The following is a 20,998-nucleotide window of genomic DNA, read 5'->3' on the forward strand; positions in this document are numbered from 1 at the left end:
CCGGGGAAGGGGCAGCGAGCTGCTTGACTGTATGGATTTGAATTCAAACCATCGTGTGGGGGGAATAACCTGTGTTGTGTTGTGCTGTATGTGTCTTTTCATGTTGGAATGGGTCGTTTGGGAGGCGCATGTCCAGTCTGCGCTGTGGGCTGCATCGAGCAGCGTAGGGACTCCATTTGACTGCTGAGACACGGGCAGCTGGGAAATGCAAATGTTGGCTCTAAATTCAGTTCAGACCAGACAATCTCTCGCTTTCTCTCTCACTCTCTCTCTCCCTCCCTCTTTCAAACACACACACAGGCGCGCGCACACATACACGCACACACACACAAACACATTTTGTGTCTGTGCGTGGGTCATCAGGTTACAGCAATAAATGAGGACTGGGGAAAACTGAGACAGCCAAGCTGGTGCCAATGCGCAGCCCAAAAAACTGCTGCTCGCACCCCCCCACAGCAGTAGCCGTCATGCGTTACATTTTCCCATTAAATGTCAGCCACTGCGTCTGTCTGCACCAAAAACAACTCGCTGCTGAGCACCTCCGACTAAACACATCGAATGGCCGGGCTGAGTGTGAATGTGCGCCAGCCAGCACAATTTTCATAGCAGCAGGGTCAGATTTTACTACTAGCCGCGGCATGTCACGTCAGCGATCACAAATTACGCGCACGTAGACCTTGAGTAGAGCAGACAGATGCAGACAGACACATTTTGGGTGATAAAAGCGAACATTTAAGACCAAAGAGCCCCGAGCGACGCAGAGGAATCGATGACATCATGTCTGTAGGGGGGGAGGGTGTCGTTTCACGAGACGCTGTTGTCGTGAAAACAGATGCTCGTCTAGCCGCGGGTTGCAGAGTTGAGTATTTGCTGCTGGAGGTGAACCAAGGCGCTCGGATCCTCATATGCACTGTGAACGACGCGCCTGTCGCCACATCAAGTCAGACATGCAGCATTCGCGCGCGCGCGCACGGCACGCACGCACACACACACTCACACACGCACACCCTTCATATAGGATATCTGCCATTGAAAAAACAACAGATTCCCCTCCCCATATTTCATCCCAGTGTAGTGGCGCAGAGTCCGGTGTGCAGAAACTCAACAAATATACACATACGTGCCATCCACCGCGATGGAGTGTGAGCCTGGGTACCAATTTGTTCACCCATCATCAGCATTGATCGGGAATGTGCACAAGCCAGCAACCCTCCGCGTGAAAGGTGGAAACGAGCAGAACAAAAATAATTGGGGCTGGATATATTTGTGGGAAAAGCAGTGACATATCATACAACACAGTCAACCAGATTCAGCTAGAACTGTCGTGTGGTGCTCATCCCTCCGGTCTGTGCAGGGTTATATCAGGTGACGGTGAGAAGTAGGCGAGGAGCCGGGGTGAATGGGTTTAATAGGGACGGGGTGGAGGGGGTGGAGTGGGGGGGGGAGTAGACTGCGCTTGGGGTTTTTAGACCGATTTCCTCTGATCAAGATCACAGGTACGCTTACCTCCACACTTGTCCCATCTGAAAGATGTGGATGACCGTCTGCCAGACCCATACGGAGAGGAGGCAGCAGCGGTCTCTCTGCGTGCCAAAGCCAGCCGTGGTCCTCCTGCTGCTCAGCCCTTCCACGGTGCCCAGTCCGCCCCCGGTGTAATCCTGCACGAACCACCTGAAGCTCAGAATCTGGACCAGAACCGAGGGGACGAGCACGAAGAACAGGGTCAGGCCCGACCAGAGGTAGTCCTGCTTGTGGTAGTAGTCGATGGCCAGCCACAAGTCGGTCCCCACGTCCCAGAAAAAGACCAGGAGCGCCAGGACAATCCACAGGCAGTCCAACCAGAGGCGCTCCTCCTGCGGCGGTCGCACCGTTTCTCTCCCCTTCCCCTTCCCCCGGAGGTAATGCAGGCACGCGCTCCGGCACCCCCAGTAGCACGACGAGGTGTTGCAGCAGTGGCAGATGTGGAAGGAGCTGCCCTCCCGCGGGTTGTCCTCGCCGGTCCCCACCACCTCGTCCAGGTTGTGCAGCTGAGCGAAACCGGTGACGACCCCGCGACCATCGGATTTCGCTGCCATCTTGCTCTCTGAAGCTCCCACCTCCGGCTTCCGGGGTTCGTGACGACACTTCCCTGACACCTGTTTTCCGAGTGCACCCCAAATGTGGGAGCCATCTAAAGTCGGGGTGGCAGCGCGGCGGCGTCGCTCGGTTGGTCCCCAGATTGCGCTCCGGTGGCGTCACCGACGCAGCCCATCTTCCCTCCGTCCAAGCCGCAGCTGCTCTCACCTGTCTTCACTGGTTAATCCGCAGGGTTCAGGATCAAGTTTATCCTTAAAAGGCTGCTGTGTTTTTGATACCCGTGTGTGTCGCGTGTGTGGACAAGCCCTTTCGTGTCGCGCTGCGTTTTCCCCGCTCTGCAACTCTCCGCCAGCTGCAAGGCAGAGCGTCTCTCCTCTCCTCACTCACTGTCCCACGACGACGCAATTCATCCGGTCCACACCTCCCTCTCTCACTCTCTCCCCCTCTCTCTTTCTCTCTCTCTCTCTCCCTCCCTCTCTCTCGCTCTCCTTTCTCCCTCAACGTGGTTGCCACCTAGTGTCTCGTTTGAAGCCTATGTGAGGGGGTATAAATGATGTAATGCTATACCGGATAAGCGACGTATATTTTAACCCTTCACACATCAGAATCCCTTGCCATGGTGAATCATCACAGGTTTTAGTGTCGGCAGGCAAAGCACAAAGCAACACTGTGAATATTCCGTCCATTTATGGGTGTTGTGCCATATGTCCTTGAATGGTAAATATGTTAAATGGACTGCACTTATATAGCGCTTTTATCCAAAACGCTTTACAATGGCCTCTCATTCACCCATTAACAGATAATGGCAGCAGCTGCCATGCAAGGTGCTAGCCTGCTCACTGGCAGCAATTTGGGGCTCAGTGTCTTGCCCAAGGACACTTCGACATGCGGACATGAGGAGCCGGGATTCTAAGTTCCTTCTTCTGTCCCCCTGGAGGGTCATATTGTATTGCACTGTTCCTTTTTTTAATTTAACTTTTTATCATCTTATAAATTATTATTATTCTGTTGTTGTTGTTGCTTCTTGAGCTGAATGCTGTTTGGGGGGAGCTGTCCAGTGCTGAAATGGTGCTGAATTCATTCCAGGGGAAAATCTCTCGGACCGGTCATATAGCCAGAACACAAGCATTTTACTCCCTTTTACTTGTATGAGGGACGTAACAATGAAGACATCTTGAATATTGAAGACCTTTAGGTGTAGTTGCTTTGCTTTGGACATTCTGCCTTTAATGTGAAGATGTGTACGATGTGTACGATGAAAAAGAGCAATATGCAATTATCAGTAGCCTATACACAATTCTCTCCAATGCTCTGTCACACTCACTCACAAATAAACAAACAAGCAAACACACACACGCAGGCACACGCGCACACTATGGGGGGTGATTTGTGCCACACACACACACACACACACACACACACACACACACACACACACACACACACACACACACACACACACACACTAACAACATCCACTTTCTTCGATTTGGGCTGGGGCATTGCTTTTTTTCCGTGCGAACGTTACGCCTCTTGAGCTGAAGGCTGGTTTTTGGGGAGCTGTCCAGTGCTGAAGTGGTGCTGAATTCTCACCAGGGGAAAATCTCGCTCGAACTCTCATAGTTTATCTCACTGAATGAATGTGTGTGTGTGTGTGTGTCTGTGTGCGTCTGTGTGTGTGTAAGAGAAAGAGAGCACTTGAAACACGATATATATGTTTTTAGCATCCTAGGCCCAGACTAGATGGTTTATATGCTTGTTTATGCCCCAAAGGTCTCATTCAGATTTGTTGTAGGCCGACATAGACTATTGCTGCTACAGCCTACAGACAGAAAGAGCCCCAAAAGAACATATAGTTCAACACCTCGATTAAGGGTCTGTCTGCAACCACCAGAAACTACAGACTTTTATTCTGCTTTCTCTTCTCCCTAGCTCCTAAAGGACGTCGCAATTTAAATCCTCAACGCCTGCTCCACCACCGGGGAGGAATTACCGGGATTAACGGTATCTACCACAATCTCATTCCCTAACAATCTGTCAGGGTTAACAGGTCGTAAACTGCAGCATGTAGCTCTGCCTGATGTGATTTCATAAATCTGTACCATAGAGCGACCTAGTTAATTGACTTTGCAGCTCGCGGGAGAAGGCTACAATCAAAGAGGCTAGACCACGCGCACCTCGTCTATTTCTAATTTATCACAGCGGGGGGTCCCCACACAATGATAGGGGTTTCACTATTGGTCTCAACGGCCATTTTAAAGCAGTGCAGTCGCTTCTATGTGACGTGTGTGTCTGCCCGTCCGTGTGTGTGTCCATTCGCTGTATGAGGCTTTTGACCAATCAGGAGTAGCAAATACCGTTGCACATCAGCAGAGGGCAGTAGCGGTTGCTCATAAACCTGCACTGCTTGCTTTGCCACCTGGGTCTGTATTTCTGCCTCCCCTCTCCCTAGTGCCTCTCTCTCTCCCTGCTATCTTCTAACCCGGTCCAGTGGATGCCCCACTGTCACCAGCAGACCTCCCTGAGTCCGATAGATACCCCTGTGTCTGCTATGGATGTTGTAGCATTTAGTTAACACACACACACACGTACACACAGACATACACCAGTCCACTTCCGGCTTTAGGCCCGGGCCTGGGCCCAGTCCCCATACTCTCACCCTAACCCGGGTCCGTATCCTTCCAACCCCCTCCCTACCCCTGACACCTGCCTCTACCTGGACCCAGGCACACTCACACACACACAGACATACACCAGTCCTGGGCTCAGATCCCCCTCCCCTCACCCTAACCCGGGTCCGTATCCTTCCAACCCCCTCCCTACCCCAACCCCTGCCTCTACCTGGACCCAGGCACACTCACACACACACAAACATACACCAGTGTTTGCCATGTCTCTCCTATGATGTTTTTAGCCTCTCTTACTCTGAAAATGTAATTTTATGTAATTTATTGCTTTATAAATGTTCTTAGCCGGTAGATGTTCCTTTCCCCGCCTTAGTTCCTGTCCCGGTCCTCACTCTGGTCCCAGTACCTGCCCTAGTCCCAGTTCCAGCCCCGGTTCCTGTTCCCTTGTGTCCTAGTCACCTCTGCCCTTGTGTTGGTGTCTTGTTTGGAATCTCTCAACCCTCAACCTCCCCACCATAAGAAGGTTAGAATCAAACCTGAGCCTAATAGCCTACAGTATAATGGCCACAAATTGCTCAATGTTCTTATTGTGCCCAGTGTGAATGATTGAATTTAGGCTATAAATCATAACCTGAATGTAGTCCCACACACTTTAGCCTAGACTGGGCTGTGTATTTCCTGTAAGCGGAGCTTTTTTATCATACAGAGAGCCCAGTTGGTGTCAGCTGGAAGTCCTATTTCAGAGTAGAGAGGGCATTTCACAGGTTTGTTTGATGAGGAGCGTTAAGTCACCGTGCGGAGCCACTGCAGCGAGTAAGCCCCATTAAACGAGGCTCAGATCCATGGACCGCCGTGGGTGTGCGGCCAGTCCACAGTGGGGCCGCATGCAGCATCACAAAAGTCACTACGGGTGGACACTTAGCCTCACCCCGACACACTTAGCCAAGCCACTGAAGTGAACCATTTGTAGCCTTTTGTTAAAAGGTTCCACATAGAACCCTGAGGTGTTCACAGGCGGAACCCTTTTCAGGTCAGTAAGGTGCTTTTTGGAAGATCTACATCAGTTGATGGAATTTGCGCCAAATCCTCCTCCTACAGTATAGGCCTAGGCTATAGCATGATGCTAAACATTAGCAGCCCCCACCTTCTCCCCACCCAACAAACCACATGAAACTTTGATGAAGGCAAATAGAGCAGCCTAGGCTATCATAGCTCTTGAGCGCGCGAGGTTCATCACAGCACGTACAGTATGTAGTGTGCGCTAAATAATGCAAAAGGATATATAGTACATCCGGAAAGTAAGGATATATAGTACATCTGGAAAGTAAGGATATATAGTACATCCGGAAAGTAAGGATATATAGTACATCTGGAAAGTAAGGATATATAGTACATCTGGAAAGTAAGGATATATAGTGCATCTGGAAAGTAAGGATATATATTACATCTGGAAAGTAAGGATATATAGGCATCCGGAAAGTAAGGATATATAGTGCATCTGGAAAGTAAGGATATATATTACATCTGGAAAGTAAGGATATATAGGCATCCGGAAAGTAAGGATATATAGGCATCCGGAAAGTACTCACACAAAACACAAACCATGATGATTGAAAAGTGTTTGAAATTCTGAGTTCATGAATTCCATTTCTAGGCTACTAGAATATCAGATATTGACAGAAGACCGATGTAATTTATATATTTAGATTTTAACAGGTCTACCTTATTGGGAAGATAGGGAGACTAAAGGTGCAGTATGTGGTTTGGTTCATAAGCAAGTTTTGTTATATTTTTTGCAATACTCATCCCGACAGCAATCCATAAAGAGCTCTGACACTAAATAAATGTATAATCTATGGAAGTTGCAGGACTGTAATAAGTGTCCAATCATTTTGAGTTGCCAACTTGAAATGATTGGATGGCTTACCTGCCTGTCAACCTTTCCACCTGAATGTCATTTGTTTTCCCCCAGTTTGGAGGAGTGGATTTGGAGGAAGGCCTAAAGAGAGGGGCAGGGATTTTATTAGTTGCATTTTTCAAAATCTTAAAAAAAAAAAAAAAATATATATATATATATATATATATACAAATCTAGCAGGAAATCACAATCTGGTACTGCAACTTTAATAAAGTTATTTGTCAAAGAATGTGGCCCACAGCGAAGCACAACCTGGCACTTTTCTGTCATTGACTTTTCCTATGTTAAATGCAATTATTGTAAGTCGCTTTGGATAAAAGCGTCAGCTAAATGACTGTAATGTCATTTAGTCCAATTCATCCTAAAAATATTTAGGTAGGCCACCCTGTATTCACAAAGAAATGCAAAAACGCTTTCACCCAAAGTCTATTCCTGTTTTCGCTAAACATTTATTATTGAGGGAGCAACAGATCATCTCCTTACTGACATGGCGTCCTGTTGAATAAAACATACTCTATTTCTTTTGTGAAAATATGCTCTGAAAGCTCTTTTTCTGCACACCATCATCCTTTGCGAACGAGGGGAAAAAGTAACAGCAATGCAGCTTTTCCTCAGACGAAGGACAGCTATTTGGTTTGCAAAGCAGCGCTGCAGGGTCCTCGCATTCAATTGAGCACTGGCATCTTCATAGTGCCCGACACAGGCTCCCCAGCCTCTGTGATGTGGGCTGGCAAGACAGTGAGGGCTCCATCTATCGCACAGACAGCCTTGCAACTGAAGCACACTGGGCTGACTTCTAATACATCACCTCAGCCGTCCGAGGCAGACATGCCGACTGATGAAACAAACGTGCCGACTGCAGCCTCAGCTGTGCTGGGCCATCTGCTCCGCCTCTCTGAATCAGATGTGTCCTCATCTCCAACTTTTCCTCCAAATGTTTTGGAGATTCTCTCATTCAAGGTGTGTGGGTTTTCCCCTGGAAGAGTGGATGAGAGGCTTGATGGAACTTAGTTGGGCTTAGCCCTCACAGGGATGGGAGGCGTGATATCATCCACTGTTCCAAGGGAAAACCACACACCTTGAATGTGCGAATCCCCAAAACATTGTTGAACACAGCCACACAAATTAGATAAGATAGATAGATAGATATATAGATGCCTAATTGACTACCCTGCAAACAAATTTTGCTTTGCACTGGCCCTTTATTGGATATTGTATGGTTTAACAATGCCTCTATCGCCCCCTGATGCTCAGTGTCTGTACTGTAGCTGCTTTACAGTAGGCTTAGACAAAGTCATCAACATTCAGATAATCTATTTTATTTAATAAAAACTTTAGTATGCATATGTTATGAAACATAATGTTATTATGAGTCCCCCTACAGGTGGGAGATTGACCATCTGTTGTCCTGGTCCTGTCCTGTCCAAAACAACCTGGAGCTCAGTGCTCTAAAGACAGTGGAGATGGTTGTGGACTTCAGAAAGACCCCACCCCCACCCTCATCACCCTGGGTGACTCCCCAGTCGAGTCCATCCGCTTCCTGGACACCATCACCTCCCGTGTCCTCAAACAGGAGCTAAACATCAGGTCCCTCGCCAATAAGGCACAGCAGAGGATGTAGAAGCCAAAGAAGTTCAACCTGCCAAAGCCAATGATGGTACACTTCTACACCGCCATCATGGAGTCCATCCCCACCTCCTCCATCACCATCTGGTACGCTGCTGCCAGTGCCCAGGACAAGAGCAGACGGCAGCGTTTCATTCGTTGTGGTCCACCCCTCCCACCCTCATCACAAACTCAAACCACTCCCCTCCAGCAGGAGGCTGCGGTCCATCAGAACCAGAACCTCTAGGCGCCAAAACAGTTTCTTTCCAACTGACCTCATCAACATGGCATAACACCTCTACTGACACTGTGTCAGTCGGAAAGTCGTCTCAACGCCAGACCCATGAGAGTTCATTCACTGATACACTACGTACGCTACGCTAACTACGTTACCGCATGCTGCAGATCTCTCTATGGGTCTGGGACAATTAAAAAAAACACTAAAAAGTTATCTATTTTTTTTTGCAAAACTGTAGCTGAACCGTCACTAGGCCATGAAGACTGCAGCCAAGATTTGGGTTGTTATAGCAAGAATCGGTGCGCCGCCGCTCGTGAACGCACTGATGAAGTCCAACCTCCATTTTCCCCAGTTTCAGCCAAGTCACAAGCATGGTTTGGTTTCGAATAGAGAATTCAACCGAAGTAAAACACATTATTTCAGTAGAAAACACTTTTCAAATGGTCGTTCGTCACAAGCACACACAAAAGGGCTACAGAGGAATTAAACACACTTTAATCAAACAAGGCCTAAAACGGGGTCAGCGACCTTAATGGGTTGGGGGGTGAGTAACACTTCATTTTCCCCCATTCTGAATTTGTATGCACCAATGTGTGCCTGCCTGTCTGCTACTAATAAATACATGTATTTAATAGTAGACATGTATTTAGTTAGTCATTTCCATGTAATTTTGGTCAAAGCCAGGGAGCCAACTTAGGAACATTTATAACAGCCTAATAACAAAACATTTAGCAACTAGCAAGTATTTAACACATCCATTCAACCATAACACTCGTCAACTCATTTGCTTTCTCTTAGGGACTCGAATCACATTCCCGTTCACCGGTCCACAGCTGAGTCTGGGTGGTGATATTGGCCTCAGGCGTACAGGTGGATCAGATGAGCTAGGAATGCAGTCTGTAAAGAACATCAGACTATTTCCTCGCAGTAGCCTACAGCAATCGATGAAACTAAAACAATACGGCAAAAAAAAAACATTATTATCGGTCCAGTGCGGTCTCCCGTTATGTGGCTTCAGTCTTCCTACACACAGCGAAGGTCTGAGGACGAACCCAATAGTGACGAGTGACACGTTAGACTGCCCCCATACACTGGTCACTGCAGACCCACTGCTCAATATCTGATAATGTGAATGATTTGGGAGGGGTACAGGAGGGGGAGGGGATCAGGAGCTCATGACCCCCTCCCGCCCCCCCCCCTCCTCCTGAGGTCAGAGTTCATGGTTAACAGGGGGGTCACTGGGTCTGGATGATGATGATCTGTTCCACGGTGTCACCCGAGGAGGACGACCGCAGCTGCTCCACCAGCGCGCGCAGGGTGTCCGGGTTGATCCCGGCCCGGGCGATGGTCTCGGCGTCCAGGTCCGGGTTCGGGGCGGGCGGGTCGGCCTCGCCGGCGTCGGGGTCAGGTTTAGGGATGACCAGGTTGACGTTGGAGAGGTTGAGGCAAGTGGTGCTTGCGTCACATCTACTGGGGCCGGATTCGGGGGTGTCTGAGTCAGGACCAGGGGGGGTGGGGGCCAGGCGTGTACCCGAGGCGGAGGGGCCCAGCCGTGAAATGAGCCCCTGGTGATCAATGGGGATTTTGAGGTGGCTGGACCCGTCCGGTACCGGCTCTGCGTGGTGACCTGCAGACCGAACACACACACACGACGGTTTGTGAAAACACATCATTGAAGTCACGGACAACTTGATTGAGATATACATATATATATATATATATATATATATATATATATATATATATATACACACACACACACACACACACACACACACACACACACACACACACACACACACACACACAGCTTACCGGCATGCACCCTCTGCTGATGTCTCAGCATGTTCCTGACGCTTATGAAGCTGTTTCCACAGAACTCACACGGCACGATACCTTCTGCGGAGAAAACGCACCGTTACACACAACAAGAACAAACACACACACACAAACACACACATACTAAAAGCAATCGTTTACTGCAGGTAGCGCATAATCTTCAGCTAAGGTGGCCTTGCCTCCATGGGTCCATCTTGTTCTGATCATCTCTATCCGATGTTTCTATTCTCTTAACCGTGTTAGCTTCTTGTTTACACTAGCTTTTTAGGAGGCTACCTTTACAACGCTCCTTCCTTCCTCCACCTGTCCTATTTATGTCCATGTCTGTCCTCATCAAGCGGTCCCACATGTCTCTACTCTCTGTCTCCTCACTGCTGGACTGGGAACCTTCTGGAAAAACAGTCGCTCCATTGACAAGATTTTAATGACAATAGTTGTTATCATATAGCAACATGCAGTCCTATCTTTGTTTGTGAAGCGGACTCACCTTTACTGTGGGAACGTAAATGCTTGTTCCGTTCTGATACCGAAGAGAAACGTTTGTCGCAGTGCGAACATGCGTGTGGAGTCTCGCCTGAAACACACACACACACGAGCACACACACACACAGTCAAGATTAACAAATCAACACACCTACACACACTGTTACAATAGGTGTTGCGATGCACCGAAAGGCGTGTTGTGTTGGTCTCACCGGTGTGTTTTCGTGAATGGGCGATGAGGGAGGAGGAGACGGAGAAGGACATGCCGCATGTGTCACACTGGTACGGCTTCTCCCCCGTGTGCCGTCTGCGGTGGTAGATGAGGGTGCTGGTGTGGGCGAACGCTTTCCCACAGTCTTCACACACGTAGGGCCTCTCTCCGCTGTGTAGCCTGCAGGATGACACACACACACACACACACACGTCATACACTTTCTGACACCTCTATTCCTCTCTCTCACACACACACACATCATACATACACACACACACACACACACACACACACACCTCATACACTTTCTCACACCTCTATTCCTCTCTCACACACACACACGCACACGCACACGCACACGCACACACACACACACACACACACACACACACACATCATACACTTTCTCACACCTCTATTCCTCTCTTACTCACACACACACACACACACACATCACACACACACACACACACACACACACACACACACACACACACACACACCATACACTTTCTCACACCTCTATTCCTCTCTCACTCACTCTCACACGTGCGCTCACGCACACACACACACACACACACACACGTCATACACTTTCTCAAACCTTTCTCTCTCTCACACACACGCACACGCACACACACACACACACACACACACACACACACACAGCCAAACCTGCAGTGTATCTTGAAGTTTGAGGAGGTGGCGAACTGGAGGCCGCAGTCCTCACATCGGTACGGCTTCTCCTCCCCGTGGTACATTCTACAGTGGGACACCAGCTGACACTTCTGCACAAAGCTCTTATCACACTGGCTGCAGGCAAAGCGCTTCTCTCCTACAACAGAGAGAGAGAGAGAGAGAGAGAGAGAGAGAGAGAGAGGGAGGGAGAGGGAGAGGTGTGAGTATGTTCCTATCTTTCTTTTTTTGCGGCCAACAATAGGGATGCTCCCTCTTAATCACCTATTGTATTTTAGATTGCTATGCTTGCACTTTGCCTTCAGCACTAGATTATGCTCTTAGTCACTTGTTTTAGAAAGAAGATGCACTTGTGAGTTCTGGCGAGTAGTAGTACATTGGCTTTTCCTACGTTAAATGCAATTATTGTAAGTCGCTTTGGATAAAAGCGTCTGCTAAACGACGGTACTGTAATGTAATGCTTAGTGTAATGCACGGTCTCACCTGTGTGTATACACAGGTGGGTCTTCAGTTGGTTCCCCTGTCTGAACTGTTTGGGGCAGATGGGGCACTGGAACGGCTTCAGCCCTCTGTGAATGCGCATGTGTCGGCGGAGGCTGCTGTACTCGGAGAACACCTTCTTGCACTCGGAGCACGCTGGCCGCTCTTTGACCCGCCTCCTTTTCCCTCGGTCTTCCTCCCCCTCCTCCCACTCTCCGTCGCTCAGGCGGTTCTCCTTCAGCTTGCCCCTCCCCCTCCCTCCCCCCCTGCTTCCTCTCGTTCGCTTGGCGGGAGAGCCAGAGGGGGAGGGGCTCCGTTCTGAGATGCTCCGCCCCATCTTTATGGCCTGGAGGTCGAAATCCACAAACGACAGCTCCTCTCTTTTGACCTCCACCCGTCCTCTCCCTCGCCCCCTGCGCCGGCCCCTCCCTCTCTGGGTCTGGCCGGGCGGGGTCGCAGTCGGGTCGCCGGGCGGGGTCTTGGGTTTCCGACCCCTCTTTCCGCCGCCGCCGCCCCTCCGAGGAGCCGACGGCGCGGCCGGATCGGTCGGGACGTACTCCGGGTCGTCCTCGTTGTCCCGCGCCGCTTCCCCCTCGCCCTCCGCCTCCCCGTCCTCGTCCGCCCCCGGGGAGGGGCCGGAGGGCGGGGAGTCCGCGAGGCCGGGAGGGGAGGGGGGGCCGGGTGAGGCCGGGGGGGAGGGGACGGCGGGCTCGGGCTCGGGCTCCGTCGCCGCTTCTGATTGGTCGGAAGCCTCTGGCCTAGACGAATGAAGAGTTGGGTCCATGTACCGCTCCACCGCCACCATTCCGAGAAACACGGCCGCCTTACGCACGACCTCCGATGTTTCACTGTTGACGTGGAAACGACAAAAGCACCGTCAAAAAGGACAACAAGATTAGACAGAACACTGCATCATGGACACTGATATCAATCTGGTATCTGATTAATTAACGTACAGACAAAAAAAATGTTTATCCTCAGGTCGAATCAGTCGTGGAGAAGTTAGGTGGTGTTGAGGGTCCGAAATTTACTTTTTAGCCCACCAGCCACATGTCTAGTCGATGACAGTTTCTACCCGCTAAATGCAGATATTTTGTTGCAAAAAAAAGTCACCCACAAAGTGTCAGGTGGCTTCTGGAATGTCAAATAACCGCTTGGCGGGTGTTGATTTCAGAGTCTGTGCTGCTGTATCGCGGCCTTTGTCTTACCTATCGATGCTCATCTCCCCTGTGTAGGCGAACTCTAGCAGCTTCTCTAGAGCGTGTTGGCTGACCAAGTCGGGGTCAAGGGTCGTGTCCTGGTGAGTGCCTTCAGACAAGCAAGAGAAGAACTGGCTGAACGCCGCCAGGACGTTCCTGTGCGCTCGAAACGGCACGCCGCCCACGGTGATTGTGATGTCACACAGGAAGTCGGCCTCTCTCTGCTGACGCAGCCGCTCCAAGAGGAGCTCGCCGTGAGCTCGCTGAGACATGAGTGCTTCCAGGTCACCGAGGGTCAACTGAGGAAGACAGAGTCCACAAGATACACGGTTGAGCACAACAGACTGGAGAGACAGTGGGACACAATGGACACACGTGGCCTACCCATAGTGCATTGCAGATTAGGATTAGACAGAATCCTAGGCTGGCTTCTGAATCGCGTACGTCTTTTGCTGTCCCAAGAAAGTACGTACTTTGCACGCAGTATGCATCCAATTGAGACATACTACCTTGTCATAACAATGCGCCTTGAAATATGACCAAATCCGTCACAGTCCATAAGGCGACGTTCGTCCACAGCTGGGATTCATCATCAGCGCCTCTGGCGCGACTCGCACATGTGACATAATTTCTGGTCAGAATATTGCAAAATACGACCGGATGTATTACGACATCCTGGTATTTTTGCCATACTGTATTGGGACATACTACACCAATTTTTGGCATACTATATGGTATGGAAGTACGCGATTCAGAACGCAGCCCTACTGTTAGGATAATGTAACAAAAGCTTTATTGGTATCAGGTCCATAAAAGTACATAGAAAGACACAAGACAGTTAATGACACTAATACATTCAGGCTCTTCAACCAGTGTTCCCTAAGCCTGGGTGTGTATCAGGAACAGCTCATCGCAGGTTAGACAGAGCTACTGTATGTGATTATCTGACTCATCCAGACGTTTTATACATTTATACATCAAATTCTTTAAGAGTGCATGAAAGGACTCCAGCAGTGACATTTCACTCGCACTACACCACCTGGGTCATTTAAGGAGTGTCACTGCATCATTATAAGCTACTTGAAGCCTCTGGATACTAGTCTTTTTATAGCATGACCACAGGGGGGCAGTACAGAGTGGAGTACATAATGCTCTTAACAGAGACACCTTCACTCCAACTGAACACATGCCAACCCTTCACTCCAACTGAACACATGCCAAACCTTCACTCCAACTGAACACATGCCAACCCTTCACTCCAACTGAACACATGCCAACCCTTCACTCCAACTGAACACATGCCAACCCTTCACTCCAACTGAACACATGCCAAACCTTCACTCCAACTGAACACACGCCAAACCTTCACTCCAACTGAACACATGCCAAACCTTCACTCCAACTGAACACATGCCAAACCTTCACTCCAACTGAACACATGCCAAACCTTCACTCCAACTGAACACATGCCGAACCTTCACTCCAACTGAACACATGCCAAACCTTCACTCCAACTGAACACATGCCAAACCTTCGCGCAAGAGTGTTGGCTTGGGCATACATCCTGGGCATTGCCTGTATATGTCTACATCACCTGTCAACTGATCAGTAATAAAATGACCAAGATATTTAACCTTGTTACAGAACTCAAGATTATTGTCTGATAACTTGAAATCGGGGAACTACTGATATTTATCCTCTTTGGTTCTACATTTTAATACAGCTCTATTACTAGCATTGTATACAATGTCATGCTGCACACCATACACAGCACAGATAGATACCAATACACACCAACACTGCTTGGACTAAATATCACAAGGTCATCTGCATACATAAGATGGTTCACTAGCAGGTCACCAATCATGCATCCAGTACTACAGGCTGTCAGATGTCTTGACAGATCATCAACATATATATTAAACAGCACTGGGGACACAGTTATACCTTGTCTTACTCCATTACTGACCCCAAACGGGGAAGACTACAGCCTGCATATACAACATGCGTGGGCGTACCAGTAAAACAGGATTCTGATTATGTACCCACGCACCCCTCGTTGGGTCAGCCTTTTGTGATTGATACGGGGGAAGACTTTAGAAGCATCTATAAAACACATAAAGACAGATTAAATTTGCTCTCTATAATTGATAAATACTAAACGTTACATTATATAATTGCCCCTATGTATTTGGCTTGCTAACCACCATCTCTGCCCATTTCAAACGGCGGCCTGTTGGGAGTAAGAAAGTAAGAAACCAGCGTTTCTCTCTTTGAGCCCAGTAGGCTATGAGATTCGAACTAATGTTGACAGTAAATAAAAGTTCCTTCAAACGACTGAAACAAATCAACGTTTGTGTCTGCAGTCCTTTCGCAAAACACAAAGATTAGCAGTAGGCTAAATAAAGGAGCACTCGTTTCAAATATACTTAGTTTAGAAGGAAGCTGAAAAATAAACACTTGGGGAAATGTTTCCCAGCTATAGGCTATTCGTATCCAGCTAGGTTACCTTAATTCGTCTGTAAGAACGTGCATAACAATGTGCTCTTATTTCGAAAGGTTGATGAGGGGCACGCCGCTCCCTATCTATGGGTTAAAATTTGGACATGCGGTCGCATACAAGTCAGTGGACTCCGTCGTCAATAAAATACAATGAATCAACAAAATACAGACATTTTGGCCGTATAGTTTAAAAATCGTAACAGAAAAGGTACCTTATTTCATAAGAGCTCTCCTTGGTCCGCCATTTTCGGGTGTCGTCATTCACACGCGGCAAAAGCATCTCGCGAGATAATCGGCACACAGATCCAGAACACCCAAGTGGCTTAAAATCTTATTGCATGAAATGAATATAAACATGAAGAAATAAGGTTGATTATATTGTCACAATGTACATAATTGATAGATAGAATACCTCCTTTTTGAAAAAAAATATTAATTCAATGACAAATGTCTGATATTGTTATTGAAGAGAATAAAGACTGAGCTGAACTAATTGGGTGGGTTTATTAATCAATGGGAAAAATCCACACCCTGGCATCCTGGTAACCAGTCTGGGTCTGGGAGCTGGTCTGGGTTGGGGCAGGTAGCTGGTCTGGGCCTGGGGCTTGGACCGGTAGCTGATCTTAGATAATGATGACTATTTGTGACCATTTCTAGTTCTGGATGAACCAAAATCTAAGACCAAAATCCTAAATCTAAAATGGCAGTGTAATTCCACACACCGCCACAAGAGAGCAGAGTAGAGCGCACTCAGAAGTCGATTGCGCAATCGCCTGGTAGCTTTAAAAGCACTAAAAATCCTCTCAGTCCTCGCCGGGCGCAGTGGCGTGCGCCTGTAATCCAAGCTACTGGGAGGCTGAGGCTGGCGGATCGTTTGAGCTCAGGAGTTCTGGCCTGCAGCGGACTATGCCGATCGGGTGTCCGCACTAAGTTCGGTATCGGTATGGTGCTCCTGGGGGAGCCCGGGACCACCAGGTCGTCTAAGGAGGGGTGCACCGGTCCAGGTCGGAAACGGAGCAGGTCAAAGCCCCCGTGCCGCTCAGTAGTGGGATCGCGCCTGTGAATAGACGCTGTAGTTCAGCCTGAGTAATACAGCGAGACCCAGTCTTTTTTGTGGTTTTTCAAATGACACTTTTTTTTTTTACAAGTCGGACAGATCTCTTTTTATTAATTTAATATAGTGGACAAAGAGACAACCATTCTCACAGAACCGTGCTCCATAAAGAAAAATGAATATTTATGACCACATTGATTTAAGAAGACATTGATTCACAGCTTGCAGTCTTTAATGGTAAGTTACGTTGTGTGTATTTTGCCTAGTTTTAACGTTTTAAGCAGGAGAACATGGAGGAGAAAGTACAAGAAATGAAGACACGCGACCGCCTCCTACTGGTGAACTGTGATTATTGCCTGTGCTTTTTCTAACACTTCCTCGAAAGCTCCAATAGTAGACAGTGTTGTTCTAGTGATGATTGAATTTCTAAATGCTCTTTCAAAGTCCTAAATCACATGCATGTAAACTCAACAACACAAGGCTGATCCTGCACAAAATAACACGTACTTTTGATAATGTTCAAAATAGGCTATATTCAAGTAGCCTAAGGATACTCCACATACAGTATCACGTTGTTATTGGTGTGGGTCTTTTAATTGTGACTGCTCGTTTGAATGTCAAACTAGATTCAAGATGCTTTATTTATTACATCCATTAAATTATTGGGTTCCGTCTCCTCAGCCTTGCAGCAACAATAGGATAAAATACAAGGTGATGATGTCCTATGTAGGCTACTCTCTCTTTATCACATCAGAATAATTATGAATGCTTCTGAATGCGGTCATGATATATTTAGTCAAATATACGGGTAAATATATTATGGATGACTAATTTCAGTCACCTTGAATGATCTAGCTATAAGGGTGGTGTGTTATTTGCACAGTTTACGCACCAAGTTGGGCGGAACACTATTTCCTAATTTCACTTGTTCCTTTCGGCATGTTTTTGTAGACGGACCTTGCTCTCGCTCGACCTGTCAAACAAACGACTGAGAGGTAGCTACTATCATATCATCATTTTATTTTGGTCAATCATATTGCGCTCTTAATTACCGGTAGAGTATAATATAACTGCATTGATGTATATGATTGCCTTCACATATTGCATCTCAAAAATATATAAATTCCGGCATTCAAAGCTACTTCCGTGAGCATCGCTAGCATAGCACTGTCAATAGCTGCAATATTTGTCCAGCTAGTAAGATAAGCTTTTAGTCATTCCAATAGAACAGCAGTGTTGCAAACTAGCTAACTGTAGCTAGCTGTTGTACATGGTTGGACGTGACATAAAAGGTCCTTGAATCCGTATGACGTGTTCCTGTAAATAGAGAGGCTATAACATATATGATCATCACCTGGTAGACGAGCTGACAGTGCTTCACAAAATGACATCAAAACAACGAATTTACTTCAAGCATTGTCATTAACAAAGTGCAATCTCACAGTGTGCTTGACCCAGACACTTCATTTGCGACACACAGAACGTCCCTCAAGCCTGCGTCCTGTCACGATTCTCTTATCCAGCTAGATACCCTGCACCTGTTCTCGGGAATGGAGTTTGCCGAGCTGATAAAGACCCCTCGGGTGGACGGGGTGGTCCTCCGCCGTCCCTTCATGCCCACCGTGGAGGGGACCCTGTGTCTGACGGGACACCACCTCATCCTGTCCTCCAGACAGGACAACACGGAGGAGCTGTGGCTGCTGCACTCCAACATTGACTCCATAGAAAAGAGGTGTGTCGTGGAGAGATAGCCCAAACATGCTGCCAGTGGTGTAGCCTTAGGAAAGCCTTAAGGTCTTAGCCTTCAAGCTAAGTAGCGTCTTAGTAGAGTTGGGCTACCTACTTTCTTCTTACGCTAAATACTAGATACCCGATGTATCAATTCCATACTTTGACTGTAGCCCTATCAGATGTTTTGTGACAGTGCAAGCAGGGCCACTAATGACAAATTAGGAATGTTGATGATAATAAACCGTCGTCCTGCAGGTTTGTGGGGTCTCTGGGAGCTATCATAGTGAAGTGCAAAGACCTGAGGGTGATCCAACTGGACATCCCAGGCATGGAGGAGTGTCTCAACATCGCCAGCTCCATTGAGGTAAGAGAACTCGGCTTCAGCTGTGTGGTTCTCAATACACGTTCTGTCCATCTCTCTGCTTTTGCTGGCGTCCACACGACAGTGTCCCGTCAGTCAGCAACTTCCCGTGTCCAGTTAAAATGCATACTCAGCAAGTGGCGATGAGGGATGTCCTGTCCTCCATTTCGTGAATCTCTGTTTGTTTTGCCGGCCTATACATTGTTATTCTTCCCCCAGTAAAAAACGATGACTCATATCCTCTCCCGCCCCCCCAGGCTCTGTCCACGCTGGACTCCGTCTCGCTGATGTACCCGTTCTTCTACCGGCCCATGTTCGAGGTCATAGAGGACGGCTGGAACTCCTTCCTGCCCGAAGACACCTTCAAAGACCTGGAGTCCATGGTATGAATGTTTACACATCGTCCCGACTTACGCGTGACAGCGAAGGTGTAGCCTCTTGGTTTTTCACCCTCATTCCGCAAATTAAAGAGGAAGGAGAGTCACATTCCAGACAGGTCGAGCGATCAAATGATCAGTGAACTCGGCTAATACACAGCAGGACCAGAACGGGGACATTCTTTCCTTCGGAGAATGAGAAAGGAAGTTCATTCCAGAAAAATCTAATGATCAATGTACTGTATAGGTAATCTTGAAAAGAGAAAAACTAAGGCAGCTCTTCTGCAAAGTTAAAAAGTCTTCATTGCTTGGCTAGTTCATCATTAAAACATTAAAAAACCCACATGTTACGACCTACACAGGCCTTCGGCAGGGCACAGATGTATAAGTATAAGTAATCCTGTCTCTCTCTCTACACCTCCCTCTCCTCTCTCTATTTTGCTCTCTACTTGTCTCTGCCCTCCCCCCTCTCTCTCTCTTTTACTCTCTCTCTACTCGTCTTTTCCCTCCCCCTCTCTCTCTCTCTTTTACTCTCTCTTTACTCATCTTTTCCCTCCCCCTCTCTCTTCTCTCGTCCTCTCTCTCTCTACTCGTCTTTTCCCTCCCCCTCTCTCTCTCTTTTACTCTCTCTCTACTCGTCTTTGCCCTCCCCCTCTCTCTCTCTCTTTTACTCTCTCTTTACTCATCTTTTCCCTCCCCCTCTCTCTTCTCTCGTCCTCTCTCTCTCTACTCGTCTTTTCCCTCCCCCTCTCTCTCTCTTTTACTCTCTCTCTACTCGTCTTTTCCCTCCCCCTCTCTCTCTCTTTTACTCTCTCTCTACTCGTCTTTGCCCTCCCCCTCTCTCTTCTCGTCCTCTCTCTCTCTACTCGTCTTTGCCCTCCCCCTCTCTCTTCTCTCGTCCTCTCTCTCTCCCCTCCCCTCCCCTCTCAGACTGATGAGTGGAGGCTGAGTGAGGTCAACAGGGACTTCAGCGTGTGCTCCTCCTACCCTCCCCTGGTGGCCGTGCCCAGAGACATCGACGACGACACCCTGAAGAAGGTGGCCACCTTCCGCCACGGCGGCCGCTTCCCCGTCCTCAGCTACTACCACAAGAAGAACGGCATGGTGAGCGCACGGCATCGTGGGAAATGGAGTTCACAGACTGCTTTAAAAAAATAAAATAAAAAAAATAAAAAATGTATCCAGTGCATCTGCATCTCCACTGTTATTGTTGTGCATGTATAAACTTATTCTGATGTAGGCCGCTAGAGCGTACCTTAATAGTCTCTTCGTCTTAATAGTATATACTGTATCTCTAGGTTTTAATAGTATATACTGTATCTATAGGTTTTAATAGTATATACTGTATCTCTAGGTTTTAATAGTATATACTGTATCTATAGGTTTTAATAGTATATACTATATCTCTGAGGATTAAGGCTGTGTCTCGGGTGTCTGTGGACTTTTGTAGCCTTCTGTGGCATCGCTTGTTAAAATAGATTACAAATACAATTGGATTGGATCTGATTAGTACAACTGTGTTAGTGTGTGAGATGGTTGAGTATGAATGCACACTTTCCTTCTTTCTCTTACTGTATTCTCTCTTCTCAATTTTTAGA

At 47.9% G+C, this 20,998-nt stretch overlaps 3 protein-coding genes across 3 annotated transcripts in view; 1 reads left to right on the plus strand and 2 right to left on the minus strand.

Annotated features, from left to right (window-relative positions):
• Positions 1-2,075, minus strand: part of xkr6b (XK, Kell blood group complex subunit-related family, member 6b) — a gene marked incomplete at both ends in the record, with an annotated part of 45,423 nt that extends 43,348 nt beyond the window's left edge. The window contains one exon of the mRNA XM_084453740.1: positions 1,507-2,075. Within this exon, the coding sequence (XP_084309866.1) occupies positions 1,507-2,075 (569 nt within the window). The remainder of the gene's footprint in view (positions 1-1,506) is intronic.
• A 7,624-nt stretch (positions 2,076-9,699) lies between these two features.
• Positions 9,700-15,409, minus strand: LOC311322030 (uncharacterized protein; the record flags this gene model as incomplete). Its single annotated transcript, XM_084454041.1, has 8 exons — positions 15,394-15,409; positions 13,385-13,674; positions 12,180-13,024; positions 11,676-11,835; positions 10,999-11,177; positions 10,791-10,877; positions 10,280-10,363; positions 9,700-10,091 (listed from the first exon to the last, which is right to left on the minus strand). The coding sequence occupies exons 2-8, from the start codon at positions 13,645-13,647 to the stop codon at positions 9,700-9,702; spliced, it is 2,010 nt and encodes a 669-aa protein (XP_084310167.1). The 5' UTR covers positions 13,648-13,674; positions 15,394-15,409.
• Positions 15,410-18,481: 3,072 nt separating this feature from the next.
• Positions 18,482-20,998, plus strand: part of mtmr9 (myotubularin related protein 9) — a gene marked incomplete at both ends in the record, with an annotated part of 6,807 nt that continues 4,290 nt past the window's right edge. Inside the window, 4 exons of the mRNA XM_084454042.1 lie at positions 18,482-18,663; positions 18,918-19,026; positions 19,281-19,406; positions 20,331-20,504. Of these exons, the coding sequence (XP_084310168.1) occupies positions 18,482-18,663; positions 18,918-19,026; positions 19,281-19,406; positions 20,331-20,504 (591 nt within the window). The remainder of the gene's footprint in view (positions 18,664-18,917; positions 19,027-19,280; positions 19,407-20,330; positions 20,505-20,998) is intronic.

The sequence above is a fragment of the Borostomias antarcticus genome, assembly GCF_949987555.1.
Source record: "Borostomias antarcticus genome assembly, chromosome: 19".
NCBI classification, from domain to species: domain Eukaryota; kingdom Metazoa; phylum Chordata; class Actinopteri; order Stomiiformes; family Stomiidae; genus Borostomias; species Borostomias antarcticus.